General features: G+C 48.6%; 1 protein-coding gene across 1 annotated transcript in view; it reads left to right on the top strand.

Annotated features, from left to right (window-relative positions):
* LOC139233090 (hemicentin-1-like) overlaps positions 1–26,182 on the top strand; it is a 530,358-nt gene that overhangs the window by 365,160 nt on the left and 139,016 nt on the right. Inside the window, exons 63-76 of the mRNA XM_070863608.1 lie at positions 465–614; positions 3,022–3,181; positions 4,864–4,988; positions 8,596–8,779; positions 9,055–9,152; positions 10,728–11,003; positions 12,315–12,505; positions 15,877–15,958; positions 17,049–17,185; positions 18,599–18,740; positions 20,221–20,365; positions 21,656–21,783; positions 24,079–24,235; positions 25,999–26,120. Of these exons, the coding sequence (XP_070719709.1) occupies positions 465–614; positions 3,022–3,181; positions 4,864–4,988; positions 8,596–8,779; positions 9,055–9,152; positions 10,728–11,003; positions 12,315–12,505; positions 15,877–15,958; positions 17,049–17,185; positions 18,599–18,740; positions 20,221–20,365; positions 21,656–21,783; positions 24,079–24,235; positions 25,999–26,120 (2,097 nt within the window). The remainder of the gene's footprint in view (positions 1–464; positions 615–3,021; positions 3,182–4,863; positions 4,989–8,595; positions 8,780–9,054; positions 9,153–10,727; positions 11,004–12,314; positions 12,506–15,876; positions 15,959–17,048; positions 17,186–18,598; positions 18,741–20,220; positions 20,366–21,655; positions 21,784–24,078; positions 24,236–25,998; positions 26,121–26,182) is intronic.

Genomic DNA, 26,182 nt, shown 5'->3' with positions numbered 1-26,182 from the left:
ACTGGCTGAGGTGCTCTTGCAGAGAGCTGGCACGGGCTCGATGGGCCGAATGGCCTCCTTCTGTGCTGTAACCATTCTATGATTCTAGGATATTTTTGGTTTCACCTCTAGGCTGGATATCATAGAATTCTGGAATTTGCTAATACAGGGTATACTGTTTAACAGGGAGAATTTTTTTTTAAAAGTTTAAAATATTTATTTTAACAGTAACTTTCAAAGGGGAATTGGATCTCTACTTAAAAAGGAAACATTTACAGGGCAATGGGGAGAGAGCAGGGGAGTGGGACGAATTGCATAGCTCTACCAAAGAGCCGGCACAGGCATGATGGGCCGAATGGTCTCCTCCTGTGCTGTATCATTCTATTTGAATAAGAGGCTTGTAAAAATAATTCCTGCCAACATTGCAGTGTTTCCAGCTCCTTTATTTTGCAGTAATGTAAATCATAATGGAACTGTCTTAACAGAGAGTAGCAACAGCCCGGATTGGCACATTCTATCCAGCGGCAGTAGACTGCAGACCATCCTGTTACAGCTTTTCCATGCCGGGAATTACACCTGCTTGGCCAGGAATTCTGAGGGAGAAGTACGCAAACATTACTCACTGATTGTTCAAGGTAAGATGGTGCTATTGATCCACGCCAAAGAGAAATGTGCCAGACTTGGGGTTGCATTTTTGGCTTTTCTGTCTCTGGGGCGATAATGGCGACGGGACGGGAAAGTTAGCGGCCGGGAATAGTTTGCGCCTCAGTCGGTAAGTTTGGGCAGCTGGGCCCTGCGTCAGGGGGCACAGCGCTAAGGGAGGCGTTGTACAACTCTCTCGGCACTAGGATGGGAAACTCCTGAGCTAAAGAGCCGAGCCGGGAGCGCTATGAGAGAGGCCTGGGGGTGGGAGGGGTGGGGAGGGGAGCCTAAAAAAGCCACAAAAACATTCCCAGAACATTGCCCACACCATCACAACACAAATCACACACAAACTTAAAACAAGCAACACTCAATTACTGTCCATTAACCTCCTCTTCGCTGACGGGATGGTTGGACCGCCCTGATTTCCCAGGTGGTCATTGCGAGGCGCGCTTCCGGGCGGACGGGTCGGGCAAGACTCAAAACTCGCGCCGGTGTCGCAACCAGGGGCGTTACACACACAGCGCAGCTCTTCCTGGTGGTGCTGCACTGCGCAGCCGCTAAACTCGACCGGAGGATCGCGACAGGGCGCATGAGACCTCACCGCCGCCTTTCACGCCGCTCCGGGGCGAGACCCGGAGTGCAAAGGACCGGAAAATCCAGCCCTTGATCTCCAAACTTGGATGTGTTGGGCACATTTGTAGGCCTCGCCATTGTTTTAAGACCCATGCTGAGTTAACTGATCGAGATAGTGGTATAGAAAAGTACTTGCATTTATATAGCGCCTTTCACTACCTCAGGGTGGCCCAAAGCGCTTCACAGCCAATGAAGTACAGTTTGGAGTGTAGTCACTGTTGTAATGTTGGAAATGCTGCAGCCAATTTGCGCACAGCAAGCTCCCATGACTAGAAATGTGTTAATGACCAGACGATCTGTTTGGGGGATAAATATTGGTCAGGAGACCAGGGATAACTCCCCTGCTCTTCTTTGAAATAGTGCCGTGCGCTCCCTCAGTATACTGTAGGCCGAGATTTTGTGCTCAAGTCTCTGGAGTGGGACTTGAACCTTCTGACTCGGAGGCAAGGGTACTGCCCACTGAGCCACTGATGGTGGGCCGGTCAAGAGGAGACTGGATCAGAACAATGAGATAAAAAGGACAGACAGTGCTGATTGTCAGTATCTGTAAAGATAAAAGACAGGTTAAAGTTTTGGTTGTAAACTCTTCAGAACTCCGATGAAGGATCTGCGGGTAAAATATCAATCTGTCTTTTCTCTCTTCACCTGCACACGGCCCGCTGTACAGCCCAGCCTGTGTTTGTATTACACCGCACAATAATGCCTTTAGCACCTGCTGATAGTTTCTACCTAAATAATGGGATCACTCCATCTGTTTACAAAACTTTACAACAGAAGATTATCCTGCTGCTATTATCGGGAGTGACCATGCCCCTTTGAACCCAACCGCGGGAAAACGATCTCCGACTTTTTCTGCATGGCACCTCCATTCCCGCACCACCCATCACTAAGTGGGTTTGTCAGCTGATGCTGAATTATGGTCTGTCCGGGTTAGGTTTGAATTCTGGTCCCTACATTACAACAGTGACATCGTTCTCAAGTACCTCATTGGCTGTAAAGCACTTTGGGCCGTCCTGAGGTCGTGAAAAGGCGCTGAATGAATGCAACTCTTTTAGGACAGTGTTTGAACTCTCTAAGCCACCCAGTCTGTTGTCCACACCATCTCCTCACGTCTTTCCACCCGTCTAATTTCCTCTCGTCTCCTAATACTAATCAGAAAAGTTATTTTCTGAATTGAATGACAGTCTTGGCTTGAGGTCATCCAAAACTCGGCAGCCCGTGTCCTACCTCACACCAAATCCCGCTCACCCATCACCCCTGTGCTAGCCGACCTACATTAGCTCCCGGTTAGGCAACGCCTCGATTTCAAAATTCCCATCCATGTTCTCAAATCCCTCCATGGCTTTGCCCCCTCCCTATCTCTGTAATCTCCTCCAGCCCCACAACACACACCCCCACCCCACCCCGAGATGTCTGCGCTCCTCAAATTCTGCCCTCTTGAGCATCCCTGATTATAATCGCTCAACCATTGGTGGCCGTGCCTTCAGCTGCCTGGGCCCCAATCTCTGGAACTCCCTGCCTAAAGCTCTCCGCCTCTCTACCTCTCTTTCCTCCTTTAAGACGTTCCTTAAAACCTACCTCTTTGACCAAGCTTTTGGTCATCTGCTGTCATTTCTTCTTATGTGGCCCCGTGTCAAATTTATTTGTTTTGTCCTGTGAAGCACCTTGGGATGTTTTACCACGTTATAGGCACTATATAAATACAAGTTGTTATTGCAGTCTTTAAAATTTTGTCTTCATCTTTTTTTTCTCCTCACTAACCAGTGTCACCCAGCATTCTGGGCTCGAATGCGCCTAGTGAGTATGACGCTATGGTGAATGAAGATGTGAACTTGGAATGTGTTGCTGCAGGGGAGCCAAAACCCATTCTAAAATGGCTGAAAAACGGCCAACCATTGGAAAGACTGGAGAAACCACACTTTAAGTGAGAGCATATTTATCTTTACATACTTATCACTAAAAGACAAATTACATAATGTAGCTGGACATCCCATTGATTATTTTTTTTTGCCTGGTTCCAGTTTTTAATTGAACAATGTTAATTTCTTTGACATGCTCCGCTAATTCTCCAATGTAAATTGGTGATTTAGACATGCGCAAATGTTAAACGTACTGTGGCCCGCGGGAAAAGACCATCGGACTGTGCAGGTGGAAGGGCAGGGGGGCGTGTGGGGGGAAGCTCTAGTTTTATATACGGGGCATTAACTACAGAAGCAAGCAGATGAGAAACTTGTTCGAAATGTTGCTGCGGCCAAAGTTACGAGTGTTGTATGAATTGTTTGGACAGCCCGTTATAGAAAAGGTATTGGAGTCAAGGTGCCAATAAGTCTCCAAGGAAAAGAGACAAGCGCAGTATGTCCCACATACCGCATTTTCCTCCCTGTGGGGCAGAAATGTGGCGAGTATCGAAGCAAGCACAGAGGTACTCGGGATTTTGGGATGATGTTGTCACTTTCTGCCAGCCCCGTAAACTGGACAGAGGCAAGGCAAGGGCCGGGCAGGCAATAGGCCATGGCTTCAGTGCTGGGGTTTGCTTTACTGCTGATGAAAACTCATTCAAATAATGAAGGCCTCCACATGATGGGACACAGAATAAAGTGATCAGGTTTCTGGTGTCTCTAATCAGGCACCTGGTCCGGGAATGAATAATGCAATCTAGGTTTTTGGGGGGGAAGGAGGGGGGAGTGTGGTGGGGGTAGGGGCAAGTGGAACTTCGACCAGTGTCACACTGCCAATAGACCTTGTGTGTCGATCTGTCTAAAATGTTGCCACCAGTTCATTCTATCATGGAGTCACTGATTCTTGACACTCTCTACTATTCAGTCTTCAAAGCTCATTGGAAAGCTATGCATGTAATAGACAAAGTCTCACCACAAACTAGTCAGAATGAGGACTGACAACTGAGATTCAATTGCTTGGCTGTAGCCAGGCAGGTCGTTTTGACCTGATCAAGCCTGTTTCACTCGGCCTCAAGTGAGACTGAGTGAAAGAAAGAAAGACTTGGATTTATATAGCGCCTTTCACGACCACCGGACATCTCAAAGCACATTACAGCCAATGAAGTAATTTTGAAGTGTAGTCACTGTGTTGTAATGTGTGAAACACGGCTGCCAATTTGCGCACAGCAAGCTCCCACAAACAGCAATGTGATAATGACCAGATAATCTGCTTTTGTTATGTTGATTGAGGGATAAATATTGTCCAGGACACTGGGAATAAACTTCCCTGCTGCTCTTCGAAATAGTGGCCATGGGATCTTTTACGTCCTCTTGAGAGAGCAGTTGGGGCCTCGGTTTAATGTCTCATCTGAAAGATGGCACCTCCAACAGTGCAGCGCTCCCTCAGCACTGCAATGGGAGTGTCAGCCCAGGTTTATGAGCTCAAGTTCCTGGACTGGAATCTTCTGACTCAGAGGCGAGTGTGCTACCCATTGTGCCACAGCTAACACTAGTCCTGGCTTAGCCGGGGGGGCTGCACCTGGACTCTGCTCAGGCTGTGCAAATGTCCTGGTGGCAGAAGAACAGCCACAGCTGACACTTGGTAATTGAATGGTGATGGTAATCAAATTTATTTGGTGATCAGATATGTTTTCTCTATGTTCCGTAGGTTGTCCTCCGATAGTAGTTCCCTGAGTATAAAGGGGGTTTTAGCCTCGGACCTAGGAAGGTACACTTGTGTGGCATGGAATCCTGCTGGGGAGGAGATGAAAGTGTTCATACTCAATGTACTTGGTAAGTGAACGCTCAGACTTAACTAATGCTTGCTGCTTGTTGACCTGTGGCAAAAATTGTTACCTTAAACTGTTTTCCAAAGTTCTTTAAAAGCAAAATGGGAGCTCCTCACTGGGTATCTGAGCTGTGCAAACATTCCAACTCACCCCTTTATTTCAAGGGCACGTTTTTCATTTTTGAACCGTCATTTGCATTTTTTAATTTACATACACTATGTTATGTTATTTATGTTGTACTTTGCATCAAACAGAATAAATGGAGGGATTGTGACCACCCAACATTTCTGAGGGCCAAAAGCAGTTCCCAAATCCCCAGCAAATCCTTTTGACATTTGACTCGTCTTTTCCTCTGTTGTCAGAGAGCTAATCTCCACTGGATTGTCAGGAAACTCAGGGTAGAGTTACCGCCTTCTCCCGAGGCCAAAACTGGACAAAAGGGTGGGGCCAACGAGGCATGCACATCATTAGTTATCTCCCTCTGCCTTGTGCTCGTAGCTCACACCTGATCTCTTTATTTCCCGTCAATCACCTTGCTGACTCTGATCTATCCAAAGGCACGGAGTGGATCTTCACAGAATGTGGAATGGATCTATTTCAAAACATGGAATCGCATGTTTATGACCAGGACTGTTACAACGTTTGGTTCTGCACTTGATGTTCCCTCGGGTTCAGTACCACTGCTCACTGCAGTAAGTTGACCCTGAGGTTAGGTGCTTTTTACTGCCCAATATCCAGTTATACAAAAGTGTGACCTTGGGGGCTATAACAGTAAGACCTCTCGCCCTATGGTCTGCATTCTGTGATCTCACACTGGGCTGCCATATGCAATTCTTCTGGAGGGGGGACTGATGAGCGGTTGCATGAGACGAGGACAATTGCAAACCGACAAACTGGTACAGGTACAATGCGTGACTGGATAGAGTTCCACAGGGAGGTAACGCAGTCAGCCAAACAATGGCCCCTCTGCTCATCATCATCATAGGCAGTCCCTTGAAATTGAGGAAGACTTGCTTCCACTCTAAAAATGAGTTCTCAGGTGACTGAACAGTCCAATACGGGAATTACAGTCAGTCACAGGTGGGACAGACAGTCGTTGGAGGAAAGGGTGGGTGGGGAGTCTGGTTTGCTGCACGCTCCTTCCGCTGTCTGCGATTGGTTTCTGCATGGTCTCGGCAACGAGACTCGAGTTGCTCAGTGCCCTCAGGATGCTCTTCCTCCACTTAGGGCGGTCTTTGGCCAGGGACTCCCAGGTGTTGGTGGGGTTGTTGCCCTTTATCAAAGAGGCTTTGAGGGTGTCCTTGAAACGTTTCCTCTGCCCACCTGGGGCTCGCTTGCCCTCTACTCATTCATATAGATAACTATCATACAGCCAGTCTTTCAAAAGGGAGTCAGACTTGCCTAATAAAATGTAAGTATATTGGATCAAAATCTGAATTTTTGCAAAAGTATGTATTCCATTCTGCTCATCACTGGGTTTGTTGCGTGTTTGTGACTCTCAATTGGTGCTGGCATTTAAGGAGAAGACTGAAAGCAGGAACAATGGATGTTGAAGCCCAGCAGTGGGGACTGCATTTCAGCTTCTCACTCAGAACCCCAATAGATCATTTTCCATCTATCGCTCCAAGACCCCCTCTAATTTCCTAAATCAGGGTTGGTCCAACTCCCTTTAGGTGCATCCACTCAATGTGATGGCAGCCACCTCTGAACATGAAGCAGTTTTATTCCTCATGGCATCTTCAACTTCGATTCACAGTGTCAGCCAGTGGCTCAGTGGGCACCACACTCGCCGCTGAGTCAGAAGGTTGGGCGTTCAGGTCCCACTCCAGGGACTTGAGCACAAAAATCTAGGCTGACACTCCCAGTGCAGTGCCGAGGGAGTGCTGTACTGTCGGAGGTGCCATCTTTCGCATGAGACGTTAAATCGAGGCCCCGTCTGCTCTCTCAGGTGGATGTGAAAGATCCTATGGCACTATTTCGAAGAAAAGCAGGGGAGTTATCCCCGGTGTCCTGGCCAATATTTATCCCTCAATCAACATCACTAAAACAGGTAATCTGTCATTATCACATTGCTGTTTGTGGGAGCTTGCTGTGCGCAAATTGGCTGCCGCGCTTCCCACATTACAACAGTGACTATGCTTCAATCAGTACTTCATTGGCTGTAAAGCGCTTTGAGGAGTCTGATGGTCGTGAAAGGTGCTATATAGATGCAAGTCATTCTTTCTAATGATGCCATCTGGTTCTCCTATTAATGCTTTGGACAGAATCCCTTCTAAATTCACAATTATTGATCTTGTTCATTGGTTAAAAGCTTGCGTCATGTCATTCCAAACCCCGACCTCTCTTCACAACTGATAAAGCTCCAGCATAACCTCCAGGTGATAAAAGCAAAGAAAGAACTTGCATTTATATAGTGCCTTTCATAACCTCAGAATGTCCCAAAGTGCTTCCCAGCCAATTAAGTACCTTTGGAGTCATAGAATCATAGAATCAAAGAAATTCACAGCACGGAAGGAGGCCATTTTGGCCCATCGTGTCCGCACCGGCCGACAAAGAGCTATCCAGCCTAATCCCACTTTCCAGCTCTTGGTCCGTAGCCCTGTAGGTTACGGCACTTCAAGTGCACATCCAAGTACTTTTTAAATGTGGTGAGGGTTTCTGCCTCTACCGCCCTTTCAGGCAGTGAGTTCCAGATCCCCACCACCCTCTGGGTGAAAACATTTCTCCTCAAATCCCCTCTAAACCTTCTATAAATTACTTTAAATCTATGACCCCTGGTTGTTGACACCTCTGCCGAGGGAAATAGGTCCTTCCAATCTACTCTCTCCAGGCCCCTCATAATATTATGCACCTCAATAAGCTCTCCCCTCAGCCTCCTCTATTCCAAAGAAAACAAACTCAGCCTGAATAATCTTTCCTCATAGCTAAAATTCTCCAGTCCAGGCAACATCCTCATAAATCTCCTCTGCACCCTCTCTAGTGCAATCACATCTTTCCCGTGATGTGGTGACCAGAACTGCACACAGTACTCCAGCTATGGTCTAACTAGTGTTTTATACAGTTCAAGCATAACCTCCCTGCTCTTGTATTCTATGCCTTGGCTAATAAAGTATTCCGTATGCCATCTGAACCACCTTATCTACCTGGCCTGCTACCTTCAGGGATCTGTGGACATGCAATCCAAGGTCCTTTTGTTCCTCTACACAGTGTAGTCACAGTTGTAATGTAGGAAACGTGGCAGCCAATTTGTACACAGCAAGCTCCCAGAAAACAGCACCGAGACGATGACCAGATAAACTGTTTTTGTTATGTTGATTGAGGAATAAATATTGGCCAGGACACCGGGGATAACTCCCCTGCTCTTCTTCAAAATAGTGCCATGGGATCTTTAACATCCTCCTGAGAGACGGGGCCTCAGTTTAACGTCTCATCCGAAAGACGGCACCTCCGACAGTGCAGCACTCCCTCAGCACTGCACTGGGAATGTCAGCCTAGCTTTATGTGCTCAAAGTCTCTGAAGTGGGACTTGAGTCACAACACTCTCCTTAAAGATTCCCTGGTGTATCTTCACGAGTCCGATTGTAACTTTTTGCTTTCCTCTTTGCCCCCAGTGCCTCCGAATATCAGCGGGGACTCCAGTCTCCCCGAGGTCCTCACGGCAGTGCTGAATGCAGCGGTTACACTGGAATGCAGGGCTGCTGGAACTCCTCCCCCGCAGCTCAGCTGGCTGAAGGATGGACTCCCGCTCCCCATCTCGGCCCACATGATGCTGCTGTCGGGCGGCCGGATCCTGAGGTAAACGTGCTGGGGGCCATGGCTGGGGGAAGCATCTCCCGATGGTCACGCTTGCGTCGTTGTAGACTTTCTTTTCGATTTCCTCCGCTTTGTACGATACCCAGACAAGTTCTGTCTGAAATCTGCAGGTGCCTATGGCAAGCGTTCTTTCTGTTCCTTATGGCAACAGGAAGAAGAGCCTAAAACATCTGTAGAGCCAACTAGAGAAGAAAGAAAGGATCAGTGCCTCTTCGATGTTTCAATGATGAGACTTGTTTTTTTTCTCCTTCCTCCAGGATTGCTCCGGTTCAGATCACCGACACGGGAACCTACGCATGTGTTGCTGTGAGTCAGGCAGGCGTGACAGAGCGACATTACCACCTGCGAGTTCAAGGTGTGTCTTTGCCTTGGAACAAAACCTTCCGGAGGAAAATTGGAGTTTAAATTTCCCTTCCCGCCCCCCAAGTTCATTTATTCATATTCTTCCCCTCTTTGTTCAGGTCTCCCAGTTTGGTTGACCATTTCTCCCAGTCAAGAGGGCTGGTGAAGTGACCTGTTCTCAGGCCTCTGCCAAGACTTCCGGTTGAGCAACACCTTGATTTCAAAATTCTCATCCCTATTTTCAAATCCCTCCGTGGCCTCGCCCCCTCCCTATCTCCGTAATCTCCTCCAGCCCCACCCCCACCCCCACCCCCCCCGAGATGTCTGCTCTCCTCTAATTCTGCCTTCCTGAGCATCCCTGATTATAATCGCTCAACTATTGGTGGCCATGCCATCGTTTATCTAGGCCCTAAGCTCTGGAATTCCCCCCCTAAATCTCTCACCTCTTTACCTCTTTCCTTCTTCAAGACGCTCCTTAAAACATACCTCTTTGACCAAGCTTTTGGTCACCTGCGCTAATTTCTCTTTATGCAGCTCGGTGTCAAGTTTTTAATCTCATAATACTCCTTGAAATGTCTTGATGCTAAGTAGGTTTTAAAATCCTGTAGTTTGTAACTGCTAGAAGCTAAGAGGGCAGATGTGGAGCCTGGAGAACGCTCACTTCTTCGGTGCAGTGAAGAGCAAGTTAGGAGTGGAGACCAGTGATGCCAGGCCCCACAAACAGCAATGAGATGATGACCAGATAATCTGTTTTAGTGATGTTGGCTGAGGGATAAATATAGGCCAGGACTTCCCTACTCTACGAATAGTGTTATGAATGTTTTTTTTTAACGTTTACCTGAGAAGGCAACACTATCCCAGGAGTTTCTGGTCGGTTCCAACTTTACCTTCACTGGGCCTGTGCCAGATGATCTTTGGTCCTCAGGACCCTTGTGGCTGATGCTCTTCAGGAAACCCAAGGGCATTTCCCCCATTTACAGGTGAAGTGCACCTCAGGCATCCTGTGCCTGCCGGGGGGGCCCAGAGAGACACAGTGGCCCCAAGGTGTTGCGAATGGTAGCATGGTGGTTATGTTACTGAACGAATAATCCAGAGGCCTGGACTCGTGATCTGGAGACACGAGTTCAAATCCCACCACGGCAGCTGGGGGAATTTTAATTGAGTTAATTAAATAAATCTGGCATTAAAAATCTTGTACCATGATACTACCGGATTGTTGTAAAAACCCATCTGGTTCATTAATGTCCTTCAGGGAAGCAAATCTGCTGTCCTTACCCGGTCTGGCCTATATGTGACTCCAGACTCACAGCAATGTGGTTGACTCTTAACTGCCCTCTGAAATAGCCGAGAGAGCCGCTCAGTTGTACCAAACCTCTACGAAGAAGTCAGTACTGAGGGAGTACCTTCACCACACGGACTGAGGGGGTTCAAGAAGGCGGCTCACCACCACCTTCCCGAGGGCAATTAGGAATGGGCAATAAATGCCAGCTTTGCCCACATCCCGTATATTAAAAAATTCAGGGAGGTTTTTGCTGCGGATTATGTTCTGATGATGCTAATGTTTCCCCCCCCCCCCCACCCCTACTAGTACCTCCAAGACTTGAGAATTCCAGAGACACGGAGGAAGTGATGGTTGTGCGAGGAGCTTCGGTGACTCTCACGTGCGAGGCCAGTGGAGTCCCGCCCCCCATGTTCTCCTGGCTGAAGGATGGCGAGCTGCTGGTGCTAAACGACCTGGTTACCGAGAGTCACGGGATGAGGCTGCAGCTGCCGCCGGTCAGTACGAGTGACTCCGGGTGGTATTCCTGCATCGCTGTGAATGAAGCGGGCGAGGCCACCCGGCACTTCAGCTTGATCGTCATGGGTGAGTGACCTGCGCACGTGGGTTTGTGAATGGGCGCAGTCTTAAAGGGGCAGTGCGATCATCTGAGCTGACGGATAATCTAAAAGCTGTACACTCCCTTTTTTTATTGGACCGATGTTGTCATATATGTACATGCTGTTTGTAGCCACCAGATGGTGTCATTATTGGAGGCCACTAAGCAGCACGAACATGGCGCTGCTCTGGTATAAAAGGCCAGCCATTTTGTGAGCCAGTCACTTTGGGCCGTAATAAAGCAGTACACGGTTGTATCTTGTTCAGTTAAACAGTACTCAGTTTGTAACTTAATTGCATACATAACAGATGTGTGCACTTTTTTTCTTAAAGCTTATTTTCACTCCTGGTTAAATAGCAACTAGGTCATTGAGGGCATCTCCCAGGTCTCTGCTAATGTCATTTTAAGCTACAACTAAATTGGTCATCTGTAAACAGCAGATGTGGATGGCCATTTTGTACGGCGTGTAGATGCCGTACCAGCAGAAAGGCCGGATAATTGCAACAATGCCTAAACGTGGTAATCGGGCCCTAATCTTCACGTAATCAAATAGGGAATTCAAGAAATCAAATAGGGAATTCAGAAGGAACTTCTTTACCCAGAGAGTGGTGAGAATGTGAAACTCGCTGCCACAGGGAGTGGTTGAAACGAATAGTATAAATGCATTTAAAGGGTGGTTGGATAAACATATCTGATCTAGGAGTTCTTGATGTGCCCCAGGGGGGTTTGAAGTGGAGGGTATGCTATTTCCAACCACTAAGTGAAAATTTGTAACCCTCGCCCCCGCCATTTTCCGTGACTGCAGCCTTATCACTGAACAGTATTCGGGATGGGCAACTTGGCCAAAGTAAAATGTGCACACACACACACAGTGTATTTACCCTGTTGGGGGAGCTCACCACTATGGTTTTAAAATGGTTGTCAGTGTTGTGATATAGGACAATTCTGGCTTCTTGTGCATCCTCGATTTCGGTCACTCCACCATCGGTGGCCGTGCTTTCAGTTGCCTAGGCCCCAAGCTCTGGAATTCCCTGCCTCAACCTCTCCACCTCTCTATCTCTCTCTCTCCTCCTTTAAGACGCTTCTTAAAACATACCTCTTATCTCCTTATGTGGCTCGGTGTCAAGTTTTGTTTGATGACATTCCTGTGAAGCGCCTAGGGACGTTTTACTGCATTAAAAGGCGCTATATAAATGCAAGTTGTTCCTTTTGAGAATCATAGGTAAGAAACATTGTGAAACTGGAAGTTCGTGAAATGCAGTGTTTTTCACTCACACATTGATGATCTTTCCTTGCAGAGCCACCGCAGATTTCTGACTCTGAGATGCCACAGGAAGTGTCTGTCGTGCTCAGTAGTCCTCTGGAGCTGGTGTGCATGGCAGTAGGGGTCCCCGTTCCTGAAATAAGCTGGATGAAGGATGGAGTGCCTCTGGATGGAGTGGGAATGGTGCTGAGTGATGGCGAGGTGCTCAGGATAGAAAGTGTTCAGGTAGGTGACTCTCACTTCCGTGTATTGGCTCGATTCCCTGGACTTGTTCCTTCCGACGATTTGGGCACTTCAGCAGGTTTGTAAATGGAGGTGTGAGGCACCGTGTAATTGGTGTATGGATGACCTCATTCTGTCAGCTTTGTTAATTGTTTAAAAATTGCAACTTAATTAAAACATCTTTAAAGCAAAAAAATTGCGATGCAATGGTTGGCACTGCAGCCAATGCAACTTCCGCAACGCAGGAATATCCCGAACGATCAAATGGCCGAGGGAGCAGACTGAGCATCATTGGCTGTTCCTGGAACTTAATCTGAAAATGAACCAATCGCAGGGTAGTGCCCTAGTAAGGAGGCCTCACTGTGATCATGTGAATCTTTCAGGCAAGCTCACTTTGTAGGACAATCAGCGCTGTTCACAGCTGCTCTATAGGCTGGCCAGGAAAACCTTGCACTATATCAAGATACCTGCACTCCTCCAATTCTGGCCTCTTGAGCTTCCCTGATTATAATCGCTCCGCCATTAGAGATCGTGCCTTCTACTGCCTCGATCTTAAGCTCTGGAATTCCTTCCCTAAACCTCTCCGCCTCTCTACCTCTCTCTTCCTTTAAGATGCTCCTTAAAACCTATCTCTTTGACCAAGCTTTTGGTCACCTGCCCTAATTTCTCCTTATGTGACTCAGTGTCAAATTTTGTTTGGTAACGCTCCTGTGAAGGACCTTGGGATATTTTACTATGTTAAAGGCGCTATATAAATACAAGTTGTTTTCACACGACAGTGTTAATTTAGAGTTAAAAGCTTTTTAATTGAAGTTTTTTCCCCCTCAAGTAAAGCACAGAGTCACATGAATAACAAGATTTTGTACAATAGTAATATATGGTTTTGTTTTGGTCAGCCGGGTGTCGTTGACACATACAGAAACCCATTACCACGTTCAAAAGTCTCCTAACCTCTCTTCTCTTAGGCAGGCCCCCAGAGTTGAGGATGATTTGCTTCCACACTAAAATGAATTCTAAGGTGACTGATGAGATCAATGATGGACCTACAGTCTCTGTCACAGGTGGGGCAGACGGTGGTTGGAGGGACGGGTGGGTGGGGTGCTTGATTTGTCGTGCGCTCCTCCCACTGTTTGTACTTTGCTTCCACGTGCTCCCGACGAAGAGACTCGAGGTGTTCGGCCTTTTCTTGAATGCTTCTCCACTTTGAGCGGTCTTGGGCCAGGAATTCCCAAGATTCGGGGATGTTACATTTTTTCAGGAGGCTTTGAGGGTGTCCTTGAAGCATTTCTCTGCCTTCCTGGGGCTTGCCTGCCGTGATGTAGCTCAGAGTAGAGCACTTGTTTCAGGAGTCGAGCATCGGGCATGCGGACAATGTGGCCCATCCATCGGAGCTGATCAAGCGTGGTCAATGCCTCGATGCTGGGGATGTTGGCCTGAGAGAGAGTAACACATAAGTAGACTTTATATTTGTATGATACGGACCTTCCACTCTCTCCCCATAGACACACATCCCACATTCTTAAGACCAGAGAGCTTAGCTACAGGTTGGCAGGAGTCAGTGATTAAGGACGTTAAATATGCATGGGGTACTGCTGGAGGAGAACCACAGAGTGTACCACCATAGACAATGGTGAGCTTCTCACTGCTTACCTTACTAGGCCCACTCTGCCCATGGGGGGCATTGGCTAGCGGCATTAACTTGAGCCAAGTGGGAAGAATACTAACTCCCATCGACAGGTCTATTCCTTCAGATCCCATCAATGAGCCAGGCTGGCTGGTCAATAGTTCACAATGTCCTGGACCTCACCGCCTCAGGCCTCACATTGGCAACAATGCTTTGACTTGGCTCTAATCTCTCGCCTTTAAGTAAGGGTGTAATGTGAATAAGGAATCACAACAAAATGACGTGCCAAAAATACCTGCGTTGGTCAAATGAACCCCTGGACCAGAGGTTGAGCAATAACTTACAGCGAGCGGTCTGAAGAAGCCAAAGCGACAGCTAGGACTGGGCTCTCCCAAGGTGTGGGCTGGTAGGCCCAAAAGAAGGTGAAAATCTCTCCCAACTTCTGACAGCTAAACTGCTTGAGCTGCCACAGTGCCAGTTGCTTTTAGCGACAGGCATGCTCGTGAATGCAACTGTGTCCCGCTCAACGATTTTAAAAAATTTGTTCCTGGGATGTGGGCGTCGCTGGCAAGGCCCAGCATTTATTGCCCATCCCTAACTGCCCCTTGAGAAGGTGGTGGTGAGCTGCCTTCTTGAACCGCTGCAGTCCGTGTGGTGAAGGTACTCCCACAGTGCTGTTAGGGAGGGAGTTCCAGGATTGTGACCCAGCGACGATGAAGGAACGCCGATATATTTCCAAGTCAGGATGGTGTATGACTTGGAGGGGAACGTGGAGGTGATGGGGTTCCCGTGCGCCTGCTGCCCTTGTCCTTTCAGGTGGTAGAGATCGCGGGTTTGGGAGGTGCTGCCGAAGAAGCCTTGGCAAGTTGCTGCAGTGCTTCTTGTAGACGGTACACACTGCAGCCAGGGGGCGCCGGTGGTGGAGGGAGTGAATGTTGAAGGCGGTGGATGGGGTGCCGATCAAGCGGGCTGCTTTGCCCTGGACGGTGACGAGCTGTGCCTGCTGTGTTACCCGGATGACGAACTCCCTTTAACCAATGTGTAGGTGAACGTGACTGGGGACCAGGCAGAAGGGAAGCTGCTGCACACAATGAGCTCTAGTCAGATGTCAGGAGATCGAGTCATGTTCTTGTAGGAAGGCACCTCAAAACAGCGATGGAATGAGAGGCAGAGGGGGGCGTTGACCCCACAGGACTCTTCATGGCACTCTCTGAGTGACAGTAATAGAAGTCTGGCAACAAGTTACCCACCTGACCCATCAGTCCCAGTGGGGTGTTGCCCAGGTAAATCACAAATGGGGGAAACGGAGTCTGAACTACACAATGCACCCTCCATAAAGCTGATCCTGTTGTCCTCTGAGTAGCTATAAGTCCCAGACATGACCACGAGCCTAGATTCTTCACCACACACTGCAATGGGCAGGCTGAAGGTGGGTGGGTTGATATAGTTCCTTCCGTTTCCCTGTTCCCCTTCCTACGTACACACGGACACATCAACGTGTGTTTCCCACAGGGAAAGATGAGAAACCTGGACAGTCAATCACCGTGGCCCATTGATGTGGAATCTCTGGCTGGCCCAGTCTGATAAAGGGCTGGAGTTACTCCTCTGCATGCTCTGTTAGTTGGACAGGGGACAGAAACCCTACATTTAAAGTTCATCGACAGCTTCTAACAATTCCATCTGCCTCTTTTGATCTCGGGTCTAATTACTGCCTCACTGGGCGTAATGTCTCCCATGTGGTTTATCATAGATAGAAGACGCTGGTCTCTACACCTGCCTGGCAACAAACCCTGCTGGTGAGAATCAGCTGCACCATTTGGTGAAGATATATGGTACGGTTTTATATTTTAAACATTCTCTTTACGTGGTTTGCTCCTTGTGAACTTTCCCCTCTCCCCCGCTATCTTCAGGTTTACTTTGGCCTTCATGTCTCCTGCAGACAGACACTCGGCCTGCTCCCACATGACCACCCTCGTGACTGCCTCCCTCGTAACTTAAATTTCTGATACTCTGCATCATCTTTGTTCTTTCTACTGTGAATGGCAATAATATAACTGTAATGTATTTGCTTACTGTCATGTATTCAACCAGCATTGTAACCCATGTATAAACTGACCTAAGTTGTACACCGTGAGAACACTGACCACTAGGTGGAAGACACTCCTAACCTGGACCTTCAGGTATAAAAGGGGAAGCTCCACCCACCTTCATCACTTGAGTGCTAAGGAATAAAGGACAGGTCACAGACTGACCTTCTCTCAAGCATGGGCCTCGTGTGCATTTATACTGCGTAGTAAGGACGTATCACTTACGAATTCATAGCGACACATTGCTATTAAGAACTAGGTGGTGTATTAGCAAAAGGTTTAACAATCACACTACCAGTTCACCCACCAGGCTCACAACCACCTGCCTCATCGTGGATCCCTCAAACCCAACTGGCTGGGGTTTTATTGAGTCTTGTGAACATCACGTGACTAGCTAAGCCACTCCCAGCTCAACAGCTCTACAAACCCGTGAGCATCCTCACAGGTCGATACAATACAATAACCAAATAATGGCTGCTATCACTAAATGGATGACATCTAACCATTTTCATAATAAAAATGAAAGTCCTGGGGCTCGTCAGAGGAATGCTCCGTACATCAGTGTCAGAAAGTGTGGAACAAGTAAAGGCCATGTGTTCTATAATGCCTGCTCCATCTTTATTCTGCCCTATCCCCCTGGCTTCTGTGCTCCCATCTCCATGGCCGTTGTGTCCCCTGGAGTACCTGACAATGGCCGTCTATACCGATCCCCAAATCATCAATCCAATGGAACCTATTTAGCGCTTGCATTTCCTGTTCTGGTTTTATCCATTTCCAGTTTGCTGTTTGACCTCATGTTCCATGTTTCAGTTGCATTTCTGTCTGTTTAATATAGTTCCCCCGAATATCATGGGCTCCAATGATCCCCAGATAGTCACTCTGTTGGCTGAGGGGCAGCTGACCCTGGAATGCACGTCTGAAGCTCTTCCATCTCCCATTGTGCAGTGGTTCAAGGATGATGTCCCATTACAAGTGAGTGTTTCTGCACAGTCGACCTTAATAGGTGCGCGTGGCATTTAGCTCTCTTTCCAATCAAGCGGTCTATGTGTCATCAATATGCATTGTTAATGTCTTGGGAACGTTGATATTTAAGGATTGTCTGCCTTTAGACCCAGAGTCGTGCTCTATCATTTGTGTTCAACAGTTTACCTCAACCTGGCCTCAAAGCTCGTAGCAGCGCTTCCAACTGTACCAGCTTATAGCAATCATCCTCACAATGTCTCGATGATAGACAGTTTAGGTTTCAATTTTACATTGCTTGGGCTGTGAGTTTACACCCACTTTGAACTTGAGGTCATCCAAAACTCGGCAGCCCATGTCCTAATTCGCACTGAATCCCATTCATCCATCCCCCTGTGCTCGCTGACCTACATTGGCTTCCGGTTAAGCAACGCCTCGATTTTTAAATTCTCATCCTTGTTTTCAAATCCCTCCGTGGCCTCGCCCCTCCCTATCTCTGGTACCTCCACCAGCCCCACAATCCCTCGAGATATCTGCACTCCTTTAATTCTGGCCTCTTGGGCATCACCAATTTTAATCGCTCAACCATTGATGGCCTTTCCTCCTTTAAGACACTCCTTAAAACCTACCACTTTGACCAAGATCTGCCCTAATATCATCTTATGTGGCTCGGCATCAAATTTTGTTTGATAACGCTCCTTGGGACGTTTAACCACATTAAATATGCTACATAAATACAACTTTTTGGTTGTGATTGCTCAAATTGTTAGGTGGTATGATGGCACAACATCTTCAAGTTACAATGTGAAGTGCCCAGGGATGGTAAAACACAGTTTTTTAAAATTCATTGGATGTGAATGTCGCTGGCAAGGCCAGCACTTATTGCCCATCCCTAATGGCCCTTGAGAAGATGGTAGTGAGCCATCTCCTTGAACCACTGCAGTCCCATGTGGTGAAAGTGCTTCCACAGTGCTGACCTTTTTTCCTAACAGTTTGGTACAACTGAGTGGCTCGCTGGGCCATTCCAGAGTGAACCACATTGCTGTGGGTCTGGAGTCACATACAGGCCAGACCAGGTAAGGACAGCAGATTTCCTTCCCTAAAGGGCATTAGTGAACCAGTTGGAATTTTATGACAATCCAGTAGCTCCATGGTCACCATTAATATGACTAGCTTTTTATTCTAGATTTATTTAATTAACTGAATTTAAATTCCCCAGCTGCCGTGGTGGGATTTGAACTGATGGCTCCAGATCATTAGTCCAGGCCTCTGGCTTGCTAGTCCAGTAACATAACCACTATGCTGCCATTCCCACGAGTGCAGTGTGTTTCTTGTACCAATACCACTTGGAGCTAAGGGGCTGTTTGTGTTACTGTCACGGTTTACAATCCAACTCTCTGTCGTTTCTCTTTCCTTTTCCTTTAGGCTAATTCTCGTATTCAGAATGTGCCGGACAGTCAGTACCTGCGGATCAGTCGTGTTGGTCCCTCGGACTCTGGCACGTACAGCTGCCTCGCCAGCAACATTGCAGGACAAATGAGCCGTGTCTTCAATGTAGTTGTTCATGGTGAGTGTACATTTCCATCTTTCTCTGTTCTGCTCTTTTCATTGGAATAAGAAAGTGGTTAATATGAGATCTAATAGTGGTTATCTTACTGAACTAGCAATCTAGAGACCTGGCCTAATAATCCCGAGACGTGAGTTCAAATCCCACCATGGCAGCTGGGGAATTTAAATTCAGTTAATTAAATAAATCTGGAATTAAAAAACTAGCCTCAGTAATGGTGACCATGGAACTACTGGATTGTTGTAAAAACCCATCAGGTTCACTAATGTCCTTTAGGGAAGGAAATAATCTGCCCTTACCCGGTCTGGCCTATATGTCACTCCAGACCCACATCCCATGAACGAATAAATAAAAAGAATAACGTTGTTCAGGATGATGAAAGTTTTTGATAAATTAAGTCAGGAAAAGGTATGTTCACTGGCCAGTGAGTTGGTAATGAGAGGGCATAAATTTAAGATTATCAGTAAGAGAGCAAAGGGAGAGGTCAGGAGAATTGTAAAGGCTGGAGAATTTGTTTTATGCAGAGAGGTGTTAACATCTGGAATGCCCGACCAGAAACAGAATTCACAATAGCTTGTCAAAGCAAAGTGGATAAATATTTGAAAAATAAACATTTTCAAGGGTTTGGAGAAAGGACAGAGGGAATGGGACTGGCTTTTTCCCCTGAACCCAACTGGCTTGGGGTTTTATTGAGTCTTGTGAACATCACGTGACTGGCTAAGCCACTCCCAACGCAACAGCTTTACAACTCTTTTGGTTGTTATCAAATTAACCAATTAAATCAAGTGCCCCCTGCAAACCTGTGAGCATACTCACAGGTGCCTACATTACACGGGGCAAGCGCATCTTGATGGTCTGACGCAATAATCCGATGGAAGTGTAGTGGAGTATTTAAAATAAACACTCAACACCAGGTCTGGGTTCGAAGATTCAAGTTGTCTTTATTTGCACCGGTGTGGAGCCTGCCTGCTGGTTGTCTGTAGCCAGGACTCTCCAATGATACAAAGTTCCAAGCAACCTTTTATACACTGAATGATGTACGTCAGCCTCATGCACATCCCCCACTCCCCATACTGTTTAATTGGCCCAAAGCCGGTGTGCACAATTGCTGCTTGACGAATTCCCTTTTGCATCACACAATCATTTGCCTATGTTTCACACCAGATGGAGTTTTGCCAACGTGTTACTTTTGACCCCTTGTCCTGTTTAGCTTCCCCTCTGGGCCTCCTGTGGTTCAACAGTTTTGCCTCCTGTAATTGTCCTCAGGTTACACAGCTTGTAATGTTGACCACGACAAAAGCCTTTTTATTTCTGAGATCCATTCTTAACCCTTTAATTATAGCAGAGCTTGAAAGCCCCACTTCAGAAGATCAGCTTGGTTTAATTACTATTGTTTTGTTTCACTGTCTATTATTGTTCCATTTAAATCTAGGCGGTTATTCCCAGACCGATTTACTTAGTGTTTTTACCTGTGTTTCAGTTACTCCGGCAATCCGAGCCAGCTCCCCCTCACTCTCCGTCTTCATCAACCAGCCGGCATTGTTGGAATGTGTGGTCCTCGGCAGCCCGAGACCATCCGTCACATGGAGAAAGGATGGCAATTTACTGACTCCAGGCAGCCCCAGGTACAGGCAGATAGTGGGAGGGTGCTCAATAACTCGGTGCTGAGGGAGAAGGGAAGTACACTGCTCTTCCTCGAGGCGGCACCTCCTCCAGAAACCCATAGTCACCCACACCAGATATAACAATGGGGTTATCTAGTCCCTTAATTCCCAAGATACTGGCTTACTATCTCTGCTCAGTGTTGATCCATTTACTCGTGGCAGATCATTTTTTGCTGTACCCTTGCTGGGGTACGGTTCCACAGTACTGGGTGCCAAGTATCCTCTCATATCTCACCCCAGTCGGCAGCCGACACATGTCAGCCGAGCCGGTGAGTGTCGACAGGTTGTTCATCTTGGGGGGGGAGGTCATCACAGCCGATCTCAATCCTGCCTTTATCACCACTAACACACATTTTTATCACCACTAACACACACTTTTATCATCACTAATACACACTTTTCATCAGCACTAATACACACTTTTATCACCATGAATACACAATTTTATCACCACTAATACACACTTTTATCACCATGAATACACAATTTTATCACCATGAATACACAATTTTATCACCATGAATACACAGTTTTATCACCACTAATACACACTTTTATCACCATGAATACACAATTTTATCACCACTAATACACACTTTTATCACCATGAATACACAGTTTTATCACCACTAATACACACTTTTATCACCACTAATGCACACTTTCATCACCACTAACACACACTTTTATCACCATGAATACACAGTTTTATCACCACTAATACACACTTTTATCACCACTAATGCACACTTTCATCACCATTAACACACACTTTTATCAACGTGAATACACACTTTTCATCACCACTTTTGATCGGGAGCGCACTGCAAAGTAATCAGGAATGGCTGTTTTTTCCTACTCTCTAGCCCAGGAATGCTGAGGTAAACTCTAGAATTCTCAGCGCTGCACTGCCTGACAATATCTAACTAAGAATATTCCCAGGATTGAGCCTAGTATCACAGTCTCTCTGGTTCAGTGCTACACCACACGCCACAATAGCTTGCTTTTTTTAAGTATCCTTTCTTGGGGAATGACTGAAGAGATTGAGCAGTAACCCCGAGGTAGTTAAAGGAGAACTATGGACAGCGGGGAAGCATACTACACCGACTGACGTGTTCTATTGTAATGGCTTTTGAGGTAATACTTATCATAAAGCAGTGTTGAATTCAATAGTCATTGTTGTCTGTACATCTCTGGCGTAGTTGTGTCTCTCCCTTGTCCCCGGATTGATGACTGTTGATTTCCTGACAGGTTTGACTTCCTCTCTGAGGGTTCCCTGCGGATCCACTCAGTCCAGGTTTTAGACGCTGGCCGCTATCTTTGCACGGCATCGAACGCAGTTGGCACAGATCATCACAGGATCGAGCTACAAGTCTTGGGTACGTTTACTTCACGGGCATGCACCAGGAGCCATTTGAGCAGTTCAAGCTTTCCTGCTGGGGTCTGATACTATAAATCATCATCATCATCATCATCATAGGCAGTCCCTCGAAGCGAGGATGACTTGCTTCCACGCCAAAAAGGGATGAGTTCACAGGTGTTTCAATGAAGGACCTAATATTCCAGGTCCCGAACTACATCGTGAAGGGTGGAAGATGCCTGTGCGTGGATTTTTTTAACATGGGTTGGCCGTTGCACACCAGCCACCACACGGGCTTGACAGAGCTCGTTCTTGGTGCAGTGGCAAGGATTAACCAAGACAACTGGAAACCGGACCTAGTGCGCACACATATCAGTGTGGGCTGGCCTGTGCTGCCCCTGGGCCTACTTCTCTTCTGTGCCCCAATCACGTCCCTCTACGAACTCTTGCCACTCCTCCGCCCCGAACTCGACGCTTCTTTGTCCCGACCTCGTCGGTGTAAAAGCACTGTGTGCATTGACGGAGCTCCGAGCCAATTGGAAAGAGGCGAAATAGGAAGGGAGGTGACCCACAGCTGGCAAGGGAAAGGAAGGGATGCCCGAGTGACTGGTTGGGGGAGTGAACTCATTTCAGGGAAGGGGAAGGAGAAGGAGACCCCATATTGCAGGTTAGGTGTAAGTGAAAGCAAGAAAAACATTTTCATTGTGCATTGATACATTTTGATGTGAATTGTTTGGTATAAGGAAAGGTTTGTCCAACTGCTGATTCTTCTCTCCCCACTGTCACCGCCCTCCGCTTTTTCTTTCCCAAGTGTGGAACTCTTTACCTTTCCTACCTCCTACAAGCATCATGGGGGCGAAATTGCCCCGCGCCCCGATCGGGGGTGGTAACCTTCCGAGGGCCGGGACTTCTATCGCCCGGCCTGGAAGTCCCACCCCCGATGTGGAATTAGGCCTACCACCCCTCAGAGGGAGCGGAGTACTGTAACAGCGCTGTCTCCGGTGATCCGCTTCCTCTGGGGGTGCTCCCGGGGCGTCAGCGTGGCGCTGATTCCATTAAAGGGGGGGGGGGGTGGTGCGGGCCGCTGCGCACACTGCATAGCCCTTTGGTGGCCGCCACTGGACCACCAGGGCAGCATGAGACCGAGCCAGTGGCCAGCTACACAAGACGGAGTGCCCAAGAGTCGGCCGACAAATAAAGATGGCGGCCCGGTGTGCTGCAGGCCTCCCCTTTAAACAGGGCCCCGGGAGCGGATGTCTGGCAGTCTCGCGGTGCGCGGGGCAATTTCCTCCTGGGTCGGCGCGGGGCGGTAAGGGGTCGGCTCGGGGCGGTAAGGGGTCGGCGCGGGGCGGTAAGGGGTCGGCGCGGGGCGGTAAGGGGTCGGCGCGGGGCGGTAAGGGGTCGGCGCGGGGCGGTAAGGGGTCGGCGCGGGGCGGTAAGGGGTCGGCGCGGGGCGGTAAGGGGTCGGCGCGGGGCGGTAAGGGGCCGGCGCGGGGCGGTAAGGGGTCGGCGCGGGGCGGTAAGGGGTCGGCGCGGGGCGGTAAGGGATCGGCGCGGGGCGGTAAGGGGTCGGCGCGGGGCGGTAAGGGGTCGGCGCGGGGCGGTAAGGGGTCGGCTCGGGGCGGTAAGGGGTCGGCGCGGGGCGGTAAGGGGTCGGCGCGGGGCGGTAAGGGGTCGGCGCGGGGCGGCAAGGGGTCGACGCGGGGCGGTAAGGGGTCGGCGCGGGGCGGTAAGGGGTCGGCGCGGGGCGGCAAGGGGTCGGCGCGGGGCGGCAAGGGGTTGACGCGGGGCGGTAAGGGGTCGGCTCGGGGCGGTAAGGGGTCGGCGCGCGCAGTGATGACATCATCACCCAGGGCGCTAACCACGGGTCACGGTGCTCCCTGAGCCCCTAAACCACCAGGGCAATTTCCCGGGAGGCGGTAGCGCTCCCCTGCCTTGCGACCCATTGCCACCCCCACACAGGCGCTAACGGGGCTGTAAAAAGGGGCAATTTCACCTGGGCCCCTGGGCCCTTGCCTCTTCTGGGCCCCAAACTCACGCCTCTCCTGGGCCCCGGTCACTTCCCTCTCCGGACTCTTGCCGCTCCTTCGCCTCTCCTGCTGTGCCTACCCACACTGCACTCAGCGACCTGGCTTCGCAGCCGGCGCCCTCCTGCAGCAACACGTGGTATGCCGCCGCACGCTACTCCCTCCAATGGCCTACACTGACCTTGGTGACCCCGTATCCTCCCCTCGGTTTCTCAATGAAACACTTCTGAATAAAGTCTTTATACCATTTCTGTCACGTTCTGATGAATTTTCTTTCTTTCTGCTAGGGGCTCCCACCATAAGCCCTGCGCCAACTAACGTTACTGCCGTGGCAAATGTTCAAGCGAAGCTGAGCTGCGAGGTTTCAGGGACCCCTAAACCAGAGGTGACCTGGAAGAAAAATGGTAAACCTCTGAACTTTAACCTGCAACAGAATGTGTACAGGTAACATTATGGCTGCGGATGGAAAAATGTGTTTGCTTGAAGGCCTGAGTTAGTAATCAGTAGAAATGTTGGTTTGAGGAACGGGTGAGCCAATGCACCACCCTTTCACTCTGGGGACTTGGACTGACTCTAGCCCAGGTCGATGAGATAAAAGTCTCTTCTCTTTGCTGGGGGGCGGTGGACAGTCAAACTCAGTCAGTAGTGAGCAGGATGCATAGCATGAAACTACACTGAAGGAAATTGACCCTAGTTTGGTAATCTCACTAAGAGAAGCCATACTTTGGGGAAATGGACACAGAATCCTATAGTACAGAAGCAGGCCATTTGGCCCGTCATGCCCATGCTGGCTCTTTGCAAGAGCTATCAAATTAGTCCCACATCTGAAAACTCGCTTCCACAGGAAGTTGTTGAGGCAAATCGCTTCAATGCTTTCAAAAGGAAACTAGACGAGTACATGAGAGAAAAGGGAAGAGAAAGATATGCTAAAAGGCTGAGATGAGGTAGCTGGAATGGGAGGAGAATCGTGTGGACTATAAACACCAGCACAGGCTAGTTGGGCCGAATGGCCTGTTTCTGTGCTGCATAGTCTATGTAATTCCATGTTTCATATTTGACTCTGAAATGAACTTCCGGCCACAGATCCGCAGCATAACTAAAACCGCCTATTTCCACCCCCGTAACATTGCCAGTCTCCACCTTTGCCTCAGCTCATCCGCTGTTGAAACTGTCATCCATGTTCCCTCTAGAATTGACTATTCCAACACACTCCTGGCTGGCCTCCTACATTCTACCCTATGTAAACTAGAGGTGATCCAAAACTCGGCTGCTCTTGTCCTAACTTGCAGCAGAACACGCTCACCCATCACCCCTGTGCTCACTGACCTGCATTGGCTTCCGGTTAAGCAACACCTCAATTTCAAAATTCTAGGCCCTAAGCTGTGGAATTCCCTGCCTAAACCTCTCCGCCTCTCGACCTCCCACTCCTCCTTCAAGACGCTCCTTAAAACATACCTCTTTGACCAAGCTTTTGGTCACCTGCCCTAATTTCTCCTTATGCGGCTCAATGTCATTTTTTTTGTCTCATAATACTCCTGTTGCGAGCATTGGGACGTTTTACTATGTAAAAGGCGCTACATAAATACAAGTTGTTGTTGTCATTGTGCAGTAGGAGGTGTCCATGAAAGACTGAGGTGCACTGTTAGGGCAGCACAAAGGGAACGGTATCCCCCCTATCCAAAAATGCTATACCTTCTCTTAAACTCACCTCTTGAAGGATCTATACAAAGTTGTACAGATGTTGCACGCATTTTTTGATGACAAGGCACCCTTTGTGTGAAGTAATACTTCCATGCCTTTGCTGGAGCTAACTTTGGAAGAGATTTCACAAAAAATGAACGGAGGCAGCAAACACACAACGTTATAGAAATTACGGCACAAAATGCCATTTGTTCCATTGTGCCTGGGTTGGTACTACCCAATTTGCCTCACTGCAGGACAGGCGTTAGAGAAATCTAAGTGCTGGTTGCAGAGCGAGGTAGCTTATACGGATTTTGAGAGCCTTAGCGAGAATATTCCTTTGATTGTTGGACCTATTGGGTTTTGAACACTTCAGGCCCTCTGTGGCTTCAGAATCTCGGCGGGGTGTGGGGTGGGGGGGAAGGCGCGGGGGCAGTCTCTGACCACCTCCCCCGTGTAGTTTAATTCTGCCGTTGCTGGCTGATCTTGTTGACGGATGTGTTCCCGTGAATGTTGTGTTCCTGCAGGTTGTTGCCGTTGGGCTCGCTGGTGATCATCTCTGCCACCACTCGGGACACGGCGCTGTACGAGTGCGCAGCGTCGAACGAGGCGGGAGATGCCCGCAGGCTCATCCACTTCACCGTGCACGGTGAGGCATTCTGAACCCCAGCGTTGTTTGACCGGCGTGGGGGGGTGGTGGGGGGGGGGGGG

Source organism: Pristiophorus japonicus, chromosome 20 (assembly GCF_044704955.1).
Source record: "Pristiophorus japonicus isolate sPriJap1 chromosome 20, sPriJap1.hap1, whole genome shotgun sequence".
In the NCBI taxonomy this organism is placed as follows: Eukaryota; Metazoa; Chordata; class Chondrichthyes; family Pristiophoridae; genus Pristiophorus; species Pristiophorus japonicus.
This window is presented reverse-complemented; position numbering and strand designations above follow the sequence as displayed.